Source organism: Cenococcum geophilum (genome assembly GCF_001692895.1).
Source record: "Cenococcum geophilum 1.58 unplaced genomic scaffold K441scaffold_49, whole genome shotgun sequence".
Taxonomy (NCBI): Eukaryota; Fungi; Ascomycota; class Dothideomycetes; order Gloniales; family Gloniaceae; genus Cenococcum; species Cenococcum geophilum.
The window spans coordinates 911,249-924,453 of NW_027137607.1; the positions used below are offsets into that span (position 1 = coordinate 911,249).

General features: G+C 41.3%; 2 protein-coding genes across 2 annotated transcripts; both read left to right on the plus strand.

Moving 5' to 3' along the window:
* The first annotated feature begins 7,580 nt into the window (after positions 1-7,580).
* K441DRAFT_643753 (PalH-domain-containing protein) lies at positions 7,581-10,542 on the plus strand. The gene is made up of 2 exons (XM_067646733.1): positions 7,581-7,794; positions 7,855-10,542. Exons 1-2 carry the CDS (start codon positions 7,726-7,728, stop codon positions 10,105-10,107), a joined length of 2,322 nt encoding a protein of 773 aa, XP_067499687.1. The 5' UTR covers positions 7,581-7,725; the 3' UTR covers positions 10,108-10,542.
* A 241-nt stretch (positions 10,543-10,783) lies between these two features.
* On the plus strand, positions 10,784-13,168 carry K441DRAFT_580344 (sorting nexin mvp1; the record flags this gene model as incomplete). The annotated part of the gene is made up of 5 exons (XM_067644376.1): positions 10,784-11,261; positions 11,306-12,061; positions 12,111-12,250; positions 12,308-12,895; positions 12,959-13,168. The coding sequence occupies 5 exons, from the start codon at positions 10,784-10,786 to the stop codon at positions 13,166-13,168; spliced, it is 2,172 nt and encodes a 723-aa protein (XP_067499688.1).
* Positions 13,169-13,205: the final 37 nt, after the last annotated feature.

Below are 13,205 nucleotides of genomic sequence, written 5' to 3' on the forward strand. Positions count from 1 at the left end.
AACTAAGTAAGAAGTTAGACTACGTTAGACTAGAACCTTTTAAGATTATATAAAGGATTTTACCGGTTATATTTAAGTTAAACCTATTAGCTAAAATAAAGATCTACCCTATACAGCATATTATAATACTAGAGCTAGCATACAGGAATATTAAGCCACTGGTTTACAAAGTAAACATATATAAAGGATAGGAAGAAGATAAATAATAAGTTATAAAGATCGTTAGTTATAAGGACATTAATAATAAAATATAGTATAAAGTTAAGTAGATAGGCTACACTAAGACTACCTAAAAGCCACTAAAGAATTTAAAGAATGCTATAAAAAAGGTATAGGAGTATTAAAAGAGATTAGGTTAGGCAGCATTAATAAAGAAAAATTATTAAAAAATAAGTTACCTAAGGGGGACCTAAGAAGAGCAGTTGCTAAACTACTTAGATCTATTTCCTTCTCTATTAGAAGAGAATCCATTTTTTTATTGCTAAGTTCCTATAAACCTTATTCTACTAGTTTCTATTTCTTAAAACGGACCTTCTTATAAACCTTCTTAAGACGGATTAACTAAGCGGACGCCGCAAGATAAGACTTAAGGGCCCGTTGCTAAGTATTAGCAGCCTCCCATTCCGTATTATAAAAACGGCATAACTCTACTAGAGCAATAGATAGCTTATTATTTAGCTATATAGCAGCAGATTAAATATAAAACCCTAAAATTAATTAATTAGGGAACCAGACGACTATTAAGAGTAATAGGTTGCGTATATTTAGCATTAGAGATAGAGCAAACGTTATAGGATAAATAAATATTTACTTTAGTACACTTTAAGCAAAAGGATGGTTATTATAAAGATGGACTCGCTAACGCAATATAGACTAACCCCTTTTTTAAATAATAAGAATATAGAGATAATATAATCTTACTAAAAGATAATATTGCAGCAATAGTGCGAATATAACGAACAGTTAAAGACGAAGAAATTACTTTAGGTATAATAAGTAAAGATATTAACTAAATTAATTAGATAGATATTACACCTCTAGTAAATAACTTAGAGATATTAGGAATCTTTAAGGATAAAGATAAAGAGGAGGGAGATAGTATTACGGACGCTTTAAGTATAATATTACGACTACTTAGAGAAGAGTTAAAAGAAGCTAGTTAGTTAATATAGGCACGGTCTAGGATAGAGCCGATAAAGCTATATAACGAGGAATAGTAACTAAGGTCATATAGTATAATCTATATAATCTGTGTAATCTATATAATCCGTAATAGAGTAGATAGAGTACACGTATATTATATATAAGAAGGATTTTATAGGAGTACGGTTGTGTATTTAAGGACCCTTAGTCCCTACCTAGATAGTTCCTTCCTTATAGTAATTCTTAGAATATAATTAGAGTTAATCTATTAGGCAACCACTCCACCAGTTATTATTACGTTGTTAACTTCTATACTTACATTTCCTACACACCTAGCCTATTAACAAGCCTATCGTAGTTCTTGCTATAAGGTTCCGTTATAGCGTTAAGGTATTATTAATTTAAATTAGTAAGGAATTCGGCCAGCTTAGAATGCGTCTTAGTAATATTAGGTCTTTTAAATACGGTAAGGTATGTAAGTGACCCTACTTATTGCTAGTAGGCTAGGGTTCTTTAAGGGTTCGTCTACTAGTTAGACGGAATCAGTTCTTTAGTAGGAAGTAGTGACTTAGGAAATCTTTCTAGTGGTTAAATATTAAATTAATTAGCTATCTTTTTAATATAGAAGTCTTAGTAAAGCCAGAGCTTCCTACTTGCTCAATTTTAACTAATTTAAATACCTAGGAACCACTATAGGTCTCCTAGTGCACGGATCTCGTATTAGTGCAGCAATTTTGCTTTAAATTCTTTAAGTCTTAAAAGGTCCTTCTTAGCAAATAGGACGGCAATATTATCTACATAGAAGAAGATAATAAGTCGTCTATTAGTAAATAGGTAGTTAGTGCCTAGTACTAGTTTTAATCCAAATTTAGCCAGTGTATTAGTAAGCTCTTTATACTAAAGTAATAGTGAGATTTTTAATCTATATAGCGCTATAAGTAGCTTTAGGATATATCCGTTTTAATTAAAACCTTCTAGGCAATAGCAGTAGATTGGTTTACTAAGCTTGGCGTTTATAAATACGTTTATAGCGTTATACTATTAAATTTCCAGGTTAAATGCGGCTGCTATAGCCATAAGAGTACGGAATATTTAAGCAGCTAGGGTTGCTGTATAGGTCTCTTCTTTAGTAATCTACAGGTCTTCGCGGACGTATAGTCTAGCTTTAAGCTTTTAAAGGTAACCGTTGCTGTTAAGCTTATATTTAAAGACCTATTTTAGTAAAAGGATCTGCTTGTTGCCTACTTCTGCTTTTAGTATAGTTTTAAATATCCCTTAGCGTTTTAGGTCATTATATTCTCTTTCTATAGCCTTTTAAAAGCTAGTAGTTAAAGAATACTTTCTTAGTTCTTTAAGATTCTTTAGTTTAGAAGGAAGATTATTACAATATAGAGATAAGGATCTAGTTCGGTCGATATCCTTTACTAGTCCTATAGCAAATCTAGTGTAGTAACTAAATAGGGTAGATAGATTGGCTAGTGCTACTGCATACGCTTAACGTCAAATTCGTTTTAATCCTTTTAGTAGAATAAGGTCGGTAGAAGGTTTGGCTAAGACTTTATTAGCTCGTAGAGCTATATTAGTTGCTCTATTAGATAGTTCTAAAGAGCTTAGCTAGTAGGAATTATTTTAATTATATTTAGGATGTCGTCTTAAAGTCCTTATAGTAAGGTGTTTAATTTTAGTAAATCTGGAGATACCGTTCTACTAGGTATTAGTAATTATTTAGTATCCTTTATACAAAGCTCTGCCGTATTATTTAATTTAGGTATAGTCGTTTATTCTATATTTGAGGTAGGTCTATATAGGATAGATTTATCCTTAAACTTATCCTTATAGAGAGGTTCTGGTAGACTAATCGTCTAGATAGTGTCCTCTAATGCTTCCCTTAGTAAGTAGTTAATATCTTAACCCTTGGGGTTATAAAATAAAGTCTTATTAAATATAACGTCTCTAATTTAAATAACCTTGCGGAGACTCGGAATCCAGATTTAATAGATATTAGTTAAATTATAGCTAGGTATCTAATTAATGCATAAGGAGCTAGCTTATCTTCCATTTTAATTTATTTATCTAGTATATAGGTCTTGCAACCGTATATATATATATAGGTAAGTAATGGCGGCTTGCCATAGGCGATCTCGTACGGAGTTTTCCACCCTAGTTGCTTATTTAGGGTTCGATTAAGTATATAGCTAGCAGTAAGGAAAGCTTCTGGTCCTAAAGATGGGGGTAAGGATACTTCTAGCTGTATAGCCCTTAATTATCCCATAAGGGTTCGTCTAGATTATTTAGCTCCGCCATTTTGTTCTTCTATATACGGGGCTCGGCATTTAAAAGTAATGCCTTTATCTGCGCACTATATATATAAGGTATCTCCTATTTATCTAAAAGCTCGTTTATTATCGCTCTAGAAGAAGATCACATCTTAGTAAAATTGTATTTTAATTAAACGGTGGGTCTTATAGATGGTAGGTAGGACGGTAGCTTTATCCTTATTCTTAGCGGTAAATATAAATTTTAATTTGGAATACGTGCAATAGAAGTACATTACGTATCTATCGCCGTTGTACCCTAGTTCTCCAAGGGTAATAATATTAAATGCTACCTGCTCGAATGGTTAAGTGGCTGGAAATTCGTGTTCTCGTCTTTAAAAGATCTGCTGTATATGCTTTGATATTGAGCAGACTTTGCATTTAATTTTAAGCGGTGCTTGTTTGTCGATTAGCTCTTCAAGCTCTACGCCATTGACGTGCTTAGAAAGCTGCTTAATAGCGTCAGGTCCTGCATAGCCAAGTATTTTATACCATTTTATAGCTATAGCTCCAACTAATTTACGGGCCATTCTGCTTGGTTAATATCTTCTTATTAAGAAGGTTAATTAAGTTATTAAATCTAGGGTAGGCTCTCTGTGTATTAGTGCTTAGTGGCCCCCTAGTTGTTTTGTATAGTATACTGTTTCGCCAGTTACTAGATAGTATAGCAAGTTTTGTCCTAAGTTAAAATAGATATTGTTATTAGTAACTCTTAATAGTGCTATAATATTTGTAAATATAGTAGGTACTAATGCTATATAGGATAGCTTCATTTTTAAGCTCCTAGTAAGTATATTAATAGTAATCGTTACTATTCCGTAAGCTTATATCTTTTTAAAATTTCCGCTAGTAATTAGGTAGGAGAAGGTAAAGTCTTCTTAGTTGTTATAGACGTGGGTATTTACACTAGGGTTAAGTATTTAGGTATTCTAGAGTTTAAATAAAGTTTAACTAGTACTAAATATAGCAGTATAGCTAGTTAGGGTTTTAGAATTAAAATTAATTATAGATTTTATATTCTTCTTTACTTCTTATTCTCTTTTTAAAATAAGGTTAATAATGCGTTTAATCTAAGGCGTAAATAAAATTGCTTCTTCTACTTTCTTTTAGATATTTAGGTTTAGTTTTTATCCTTAAGGGCGCTTCTACTTAACGATGTAGTAGCAGCTGCTAAATTAATATTTAAAGCCGTATATGTATTTCTTGTTCCATTTTAAATCTAAATTAGAATTGCTATTAGAATCTAAATTGGAATTGCCTAGGATTGTAAAAGCAGAGTTATTAGTAGGGGTAGTAGAGGATGCTGCATACTACATACGGTAGTGCTCCTTAAATTCCTTAATTAGATCGATAATAGATAGGGCAGCTTTATCCTTCTATTCTTTCCTAATGAGGTCTACTTCTAGTGCTTCTATAAAACTAGAAGAGATAGATTTAATAGCTTAAATAAAGTTATAGTGTGGCCTAAATCCTTATATATCTAGTAGCTTTAATTACTCCGCAAGCTTATAGATATTCCGCCAGTTATTTAACCATTTATCGATACTCTGCTTTTTATTATAGACTTTTAAAGCCGTATACTAATTAAGGACGTCTCGTTTTTAACCTAAGGTAGTAGGGGCTAGTGTAGTCTTAAGTGCTTAAAGCCGTTCGTGTACTGTGTTAAGGTCGTTAATAAGTAGAAGGTAGGCTATTAATATAGTGTAAATAATATAGTTACTAATATCGTTTATAGCCCGTTTTTGCTTCTCATATATACGAAAATCGTCTTTATATTTAGCATAGAGCTAGTTATAGGCGGTAAGCTGACTTGGGTCTAGCTTTGCTATTAATATAGCCGTGGGTAGTATATCCCTTAGTATAGGACGACTTGGTTATACTAGCTTTAGACGCTCGCCTTTTTTTAAATAGATTAATGTACTTCTATACCTCGTTAGTTTTAGCAGTGTCTTAAATAATAAAGAACCACTATGTCCAATTAGATAGCTAGTTGAGGATAAGGTTAACTTTTAATTCGCTCGTAGTCATTATTTTTAGGATTTAATAGGTTAGGCAGGGTCCAATTGGCGTCTTAGCGAAAACCTTATTTTAACGTTTCGAACTTTTAATTTAATTCATTAGTTCGTTCGTCGGTCGGGTATATACGTTAACTGGGGTTAATCGTCCGTTCGTTTCATAGGTGAAGAAGCTTAAGACACTGCAAAGGTAGTAGAAGTAGTGACTTCTTAAATAAGGTAGTAGATTGATTGGTTAGCAGGTAGTGCGATCCGGGCTTATAACTGTAAGCTTTGCAGTGCGAAGAATTAAATAAACGACTTAATTGTAAATGTAGCTCTAAAGGCTCTATATATATACGAAGAAGGTAAAAGTAATAGGGTAATAGATAGCTGAAATGGGAACGGTAATCTGCCACTAATATTAATCTGCAACCAATATATTGGGTGGCGTTAACGCCGTCTTGGAGCCTTCTAAGCGGTGATCTTATGTCTTAGCGCAGTGTTGGTAGTTGGTTACACTATACGTACGCCGTTTAAGATAGCGTCGTAGCAAGGCCGTCTGCTGTTATAGTTTGGTGATATTGTGGGGCGTTTCGGCTGTCTAAGATACATTTAATTGCGGACAACGTTGGGGTAATAGCGTCTGATATTTAATATGCAGCTGTTCTAGCACGCGATTAGGGCTATATAGGACTAGGCCAGTAGCAGCAAATCCTGCCTATATATTATTCTAATTTATTACTGCCTACCTAGCCTGCCTATACAGTGGCAGGAATTCGTGCTTATTAATATGGTTAACACTCCGGGCTATAATCTGTTCAACAAGCCCTCTGTACAATTACTTAAGGGCTAAGAAACAGCCTATATCTAGGGGCTGCAGCAGATGCGATAAATGCGCTAGTATGCAGAGGACGACGATTTGGTGATCCAGGCAGAACCAATTGAATTCTGGCGATATATAGCTGTTATAGCCATCTAGCACTAGCAGCCGATGCGTGCTAACTGTACGATTCTTTATATGCTTATAGAATAAAGATAGCCAGGTTAGACCAATCTCATTTATTGTCTAACCATTCTTACTAACACTAATTAACTAGTTGTGTGGAATAAGGTTATACTAGGCAGCCTAGTATATTACTACCTTAAAGATAATTAGTAGTGGAATTACACCCCCTAACGCGTTAATGCACTCAATAATTATAACCCATTCTCGATTACCTGGCTGTACTATCCTAGGCCAGCCAGCATGGTTAGTTCCAGTAACAACTTTTATAATTCCAATAACACCCATCTAAAAGCCGGTTTCGTTGAAATTCCAGATATTGTTATTAAGAATTCTATACTATATAACGGTGTCTTAAACGCGTTTAAACCAGGCTTAAATAAGCATAGGATCTTCGCATTTAGCACGCTAATAGTCATACTTGCGATTCCATTTTAATTATAGGTCCTTATGGCGTTTAATAAAGTTATATACCTATTGCTCGCCAACAGGTTATAATCCAGGGTGCTGGGTAGCTAGGAGGCTAGCCATCTACTGTACAGTCGCAATTCTTAGTGGTATACCGCGTTAACTTATTGATAAGATCCACTGCTTAAGACTCTCTTCTTGTGCAGGTATTAGGCGGCGATTTGGCGCAGTAGAACCGCGTTTTAGTGCAATGCCAGCAATACGTCGCCTAGCAGTCGTTCGGGGCATATTATACGTTATTGTGGCAGGTTAAAGGGCTTGAAACTGGCCTTTCTTGTAGGCACTAATAGCTAGATCAAGTCTGCCCTCTCGAAAAAGGGCTTCTTGCTATTGTGGGGTGGTCATTGAGGTTGTAGTTGTATAACGCGTCGCGTGTCTTTTCGCGATTTTAGTGGGGTGGCCACATGCTTGCAGTGGCCACTTGCTTGCCGAACACGTTAGTTAATACCTAGAATCAACTTTTTGACAAAAAAGGTTAGTGATATCCGCCTGCGGATATACGTATGTCCGCTAGTTGATTCTATGGTCTTAGCTTGCGGAGGTAAAGGATTATTATCCGCCCGACCGGATAGGATAATTTATCCTCCGCAGGTCTGCGGAGGCGTGACTCTTGGCCGGTCTGGCCAATTCAGCCCTACGACACTCCAAGCCCATGGCCAAGGAGTACAAGCACCAAGCGCAGCGTACCTAGCAGCGATCCTCCTTCATCACGACTTCGTTGATTATGCTACCTGCTTCCTAACCTATGGGATAAGACTAGCCTCTTTTCACTGCCGGATCAGTGATACACCAACGAGGCATGGCGGATGGAGAGCGGAGGCAGTTGTGGAACGCTGCAGCGGCGGCGACGACGACGCAGCCCTACCATGTGCGTATCCGTCATCCCGTGAGTAGTAGGGTATCATGCTGATATGTTTATTCTACTCAGCATTGCGTTCCGTTTACTCTCCCTTCTTTGGGAGTGATTAGACTCGACAAGGACTTCACAGTAACCCTCACATCCAACGCGGTCTTTACTCCGGAATGCACCACGTCCTTCACGTCCGAGGCCACCGGTGGCTATGGCCCTCAAAGCATTGCGGATATGCGTGATCCCTTTCACGCCTCGATAACGCCGCAGGTATACGCGACTGCTGCCGCGACTGTGATTTCGTGGATGTTGGTAATAATGCTACTCATCACCCCTCGTACATTCTTTGTCGGCGGAACAGGAGGACGTTCGGGACTTTTAGGAAGACGTGGCATGATAAGTGGAGCAACAGGTGGTGGATCGGTCATTGGTGTTGGGACAAGACCGTGGCTTCAAAAGGTTGCTGCTTTGACTGTGGCAATCTCCTTGACCTTGGCAACCGCCGACACCTTCAAAATCGCCGAGAAACAATATGAGGCCGGATATACCGATGCACTGGCTCTCCGGGATGAGGTGGTCGGAGGGTTAGAAATCAAAATATCTAGGGTCATCTCTGACATATTTCTCTGGCTTGCCCAAGTTCAGACCCTAATACGGCTCTTTCCTCGCCATAAGGAGAAAGTCATTATCAAGTGGACTGGATTTGCTCTGATCATGCTGGATATTGCATTCAGTTGCCTGAACAGTTTTATGGGGAATGGTGCTGGTCGACCTCGTCGCTTTGTGGACGCAATTCCGGCCCTCAGCTACCTCTTTCAACTCGCTCTAAGTATGCTTTATGCTGCTTGGGTCATGTACTATTCGATAACGAAGCGAAGATATGCCTTTTACCATTCGATGATGTGGAATATCTCTATAGTCGCTCTATTGTCTCTCGTTGCAATACTTACGCCGGTTGTATTTTTCATTACGGATATCTCTAATTATACAGTCGCTGGATGGGGCGATTACTTTCGATGGGTCGGTGCCGCAGCCGCTAGTGTCATTGTTTGGGAATGGGTTGAGCGTATTGAAGCGCTTGAAAGAGAAGAAAGAAAAGATGGAATCTTAGGGAGAGAGATTTTTGACGGAGATGAGATGCTTGACGCCACACCGTCTGAAGAGGTCAATTGGCCTCAAAACTATCGGGATCGCTTTGAAAATGGTCGGAGAGGTGGTGGCGGTGGAGGAGGAAGAGGGGGAGGAGGAGGGGGAGGAGGAGCCTATAGTTCAGGATTGAACGAACATGGACTGAGAAGTGTGGCCCAACGCTCAGCTCGGGCAAGGCCACAGCAAAATATTGCGGACCAAGCTGTCAACTCCTTTGGCAGGACAGATTCCCAAAGCATGGTTCAGAGAAGATCAGACTTCGGTCAGCATCCTAACTCAGCTTCAACAGCTTACGTTCCGATCCCTACACCTCCACTCCCTATTGCATCTCCAGTCAGTAGGACGGACACAACGAGCGCTGCCAGCACCGTATATGCGGTCCGCTATCATCCAATTAGCGAATCGCCTCCTATAGTGAGAAGCACATTGCCTACAGATGAGAGACAAGCGCTCAATACCTCCGGCCCACCAACTTCTCAAGTTCAAACCCATCAATCACTAGATAGGCCCTTTGAGACGGAAGGAGCCGATCAACTGCAAGATGACTTGGATGGCCCCTTACACCCTAGAAAAGGTAAATTGCGTTGGCAAGCTGTGTCCAATCCATTCAAGAGGAGGAGAGCATCGCCACCACCAGAAGTACGACGTGGGAGAGTGATCGAGCCCATCACCGTAGACGATGTTCCTCCAAATTTACCCTCTCACAACTACTCACGATGGGCATTAAAATCCAGGCTAGGAGCTTTTGCGGCAGAACAAGGCGAGAAGCTCCGTGAAAAAGCAAATGCACGACAGGTAGAGATGAATTTACCGGTAACCATTATTCCCGCTCAGCCACGCGGCCGCACTTGGTCACCGGAGATCTTGTTGCAAAACCCTCAAACCTCTGAACACCTCACAGCGGGTGACGCTGGTCAGGTCCGAAGGATCACAGCAGATGCGAGCTCTACTAATGATTTGGCTCCCGCGAACGAACAAGAGCATACTGCAAATGGTTCTGTGTCTCCTCTACGGGCCTCAAACGGATCTCCGCATGGATTTGGTCCTACAAATACTGATCCTCGCATTCGATTTGCCGCAGAGACATGGCGTGGGCTAGAAGATCAGCAACCCAGCGTTGTGAACGGTGGGGCGTTCGGTCCTCCTTTATCTCTAGTCACATCGCTGGGTAGGGAAGAGTGAGCTACTCCTATGAAACAATTTCAGGCAATGCCAACGACTCTTGCTGAACCTGGCACATCTTCATTAACTGGGAATGTCGTTCGCTGAGCAGCACTTAGCAGGGCTCTAGCATGTAATTTGGGCGACTAAGTCGCTGATTCGTGTCATGTATAGGGAAGAGGCGCACCAGGCCAAAGGCTTAAAAGCGTTACTGTTACTATTGAGTTTTACCATGGTATGGGCATGATTTTGGCGCATTTGATTCCTTTTGTCAGGTTGGCGAAGCAACGATACCCAGGGTTTGCTTTTGGTTGAACGGCCACGTGGAAAGGTCCTTCGCAAGCATTTTGCATTGATGTCGCAATTTTCATAGTTATTATGGGATTGCATAGCGCACAAAGTTTTCTACATCCCTCTAGGAATATAGCAAATTATGAGATAGAACTTAATATTGAGCTTCAATTTCTTGCCAAGTCGCCATCCGAGTCGTTTATCGAAGCTCGGACCACAACGCTTACAATAAGTTCCCTGCACCTGTTCCGCCGCATATCGCGTGGATGGCGAAACGACTGCCATGCCATCATCGAACCCTTTTCCGTGTCATAGCGGTTTCTCTAATTTAAACGTACTGTAACCGAGCAGTATCATCTTTCTCACACCTTGATTGACCTAAGCGTATTATCCTGAGTTGGTAGCAATGTCTCTGTTTGGAGATGACGACTTGCCCCCCCGGCCAAAACAATCAGCACTCTTTGACGACGACCCTAAACCAACAGGCAGGGCAGGCTCAAGCTTATTTGCTGATGATTTCAACGATGGCGCCGATTCGCCATGGGCTTTCCCAACCCCTAAGAAAGCCGCACGAGACACATTAGTCAAGACCCTCCTGCCTGCGACTGATGTTCCAGAGAGCTATATTGATGCGTATGACGCACTGTTAGCCTCGGGTGACCGCATGGGGGCTGGAATAAGTTTGACGGGCGTAAAAAAGCTGCTAGGTGAGAGCGGTCTTCATGCCGATACACAAGCCAAGATATTGGATATTGTGGTACATCCTGGGCAGGACTCAACAGCAGGGTTTAGCAGGAGCGAATTCAATGTTTTGTTGGCGCTCATTGGTCTGGCGCAAGAAGGCGAGGACGTAACACTGGATAGCGTTGACGACAGGAAACGAAGTGAGTTTGGGCGCTCGACGATGTTCATCGAACCGCAACAGTAGTAAATCTAACGGTCACTCCAGACCTTCCAGAAACGTCATTACCAATATCGAAACCCGCAAACCCTCCCAAACCAGTAAATGCAATACCTGCGCCTGCGCCTCCTACACCCCCCTCAGCGCAGAGCCAGCCCTCAGTTACCCCGAATAGGTCGCGTCCCATGCGCAAAGAATCTTTTGGGTTTCCGGAGACGGATCCCTGGGGTAGTCCAGCTCTTCACCGGGGCCATAATCATCAGATAGAAGATGTAACGACCACTCAAAATACTGCAACAACATTTTCTAATGGCACAATAACCACGCGGACGACGAATACCTTTACAACTACCTCCGAGAACACCGACTCAACACCGACTAATAATCATATTGGCGACCGTCCGACTGTAGGGAGTGCTGGAGGCTGGGGAGCTTACAACGGTTCTTCAGCCGACAGGTTCACAGGCTCTGGCTTAGGAGGCGAGGGATTTGGGCCACCTTCAGGCGGAGATGAGGGCAGCAGCAACAATCCGGGTGGTTTAGGTAGATCTTTAGGCGGAGGCAGGGTTGCAAGTAATGGTATTGAAGAAGTTGTGACTGTGACAGCAATCTCTGAAAAAGAGGGCATGTTCATGTTCCAGCATCGGAATTACGAGGTCACAAGCGCTCGCCGAAGCAGCAAGGTTATCCGCAGATACAGTGATTTTGTATGGCTATTAGACTGTCTACACAAGAGATATCCCTTCCGGCAGCTGCCCTTGCTCCCTCCGAAACGAGTCGCCAGTGAGTCCTCCAGTACCTCTTTGCGCTCAATGAATTGATGGTTTCTTAGTCAACGGCAACTATTTAGCTGCAGATGCCTCTTTTGTGGAGAAACGACGCCGAGGGCTTGCACGTTTCGCGAACTCACTCGTCCGTCATCCAGTGCTCTCCCAGGAACAGCTCGTAGTAATGTTCCTCACTGTACCAACGGTAGAAGTCTGCCTCGTGACATGTGAGCTTGGAATCATGTGCTGACTATAGATGTAGGAATTGGCTGTATGGCGTAAACAGGCTACCATTTCGGTGCAGGAGGAGTTTGTCGGCAAGACACTACCGTCCACTCTGGAGGATTCCCTTCCGCAAAACCTGCAAGATCTATTTGATCAAGTCCGTTCGGGTGTCCGTCGATCCGCAGAGGTCTATATCAATCTTTGCAATTTGCTTGAAAGGCTTACTAAACGGAATGAAGGGATTGCGGCGGATTATCTCCGTTTTTCCTTGGCGTTGCAATCACTGACTGAGGTATCTGCTGATACTTATGCGGTTGATACTAACGATGTCCCTCTGCTAAATGAAGGGTTGGCTTCTACTGCGAAGCACCTGTCCGCCAGTCAAAGCTTACTAGAAGATGAGGCTCGAGCATGGGACGAAGGCGTCCTCGAGGACTTTAAGAAGCAGAGAGATTGTCTCGTTAGCATGAGAGACCTGTTTGACCGACGAGATCGCTACGCAAAGGACAATATTCCACAACTGGAGAAGAGGATACAAGCAAATGAGAACAAGCTTACCACAATAAGGGCCAAGCTGGAGCAAAGGCCTGGAGAGGCGGAAAAGGTTGAGGAGGCAATTTTACGCGTAAGATGGAACCATATGACTGGAATCTTTTCACTTTTGAAAGCCCGCTAATCATTACAACAGGACAAGCAGTCTATTGTTAGCCAGCACGCTCGTGGAGTTTTTATTAAAGAATGCGTTCGCGATGAGCTTCTCTATTTTCAGCATTCACAGTATCAGGTCAGCAAAATGCATCAAGACTGGAGCCAGGAACGCGTCAAGTATGCTGAGCTGCAGGCGGATAATTGGAGAGCATTGAGCGAGGAGGTGGATGGGATGCCGTTGGGGGATTAAGTGCACCGAATCGTATTTCTGGGGGTCGTTTGTAAAT

Excerpts from the sequence above, each read along its gene's own strand:
- K441DRAFT_643753 (XM_067646733.1), top strand. The coding sequence starts at position 7,726 with ATGGCGGATGGAGAGCGGAGGCAGTTGTGGAACGCTGCAGCGGCGGCG. Across the intron at positions 7,795-7,854 it reads CGACGACGCAGCCCTACCAT|CATTGCGTTCCGTTTACTCT; the intron begins GTGCGTATCCGT and ends TATTCTACTCAG.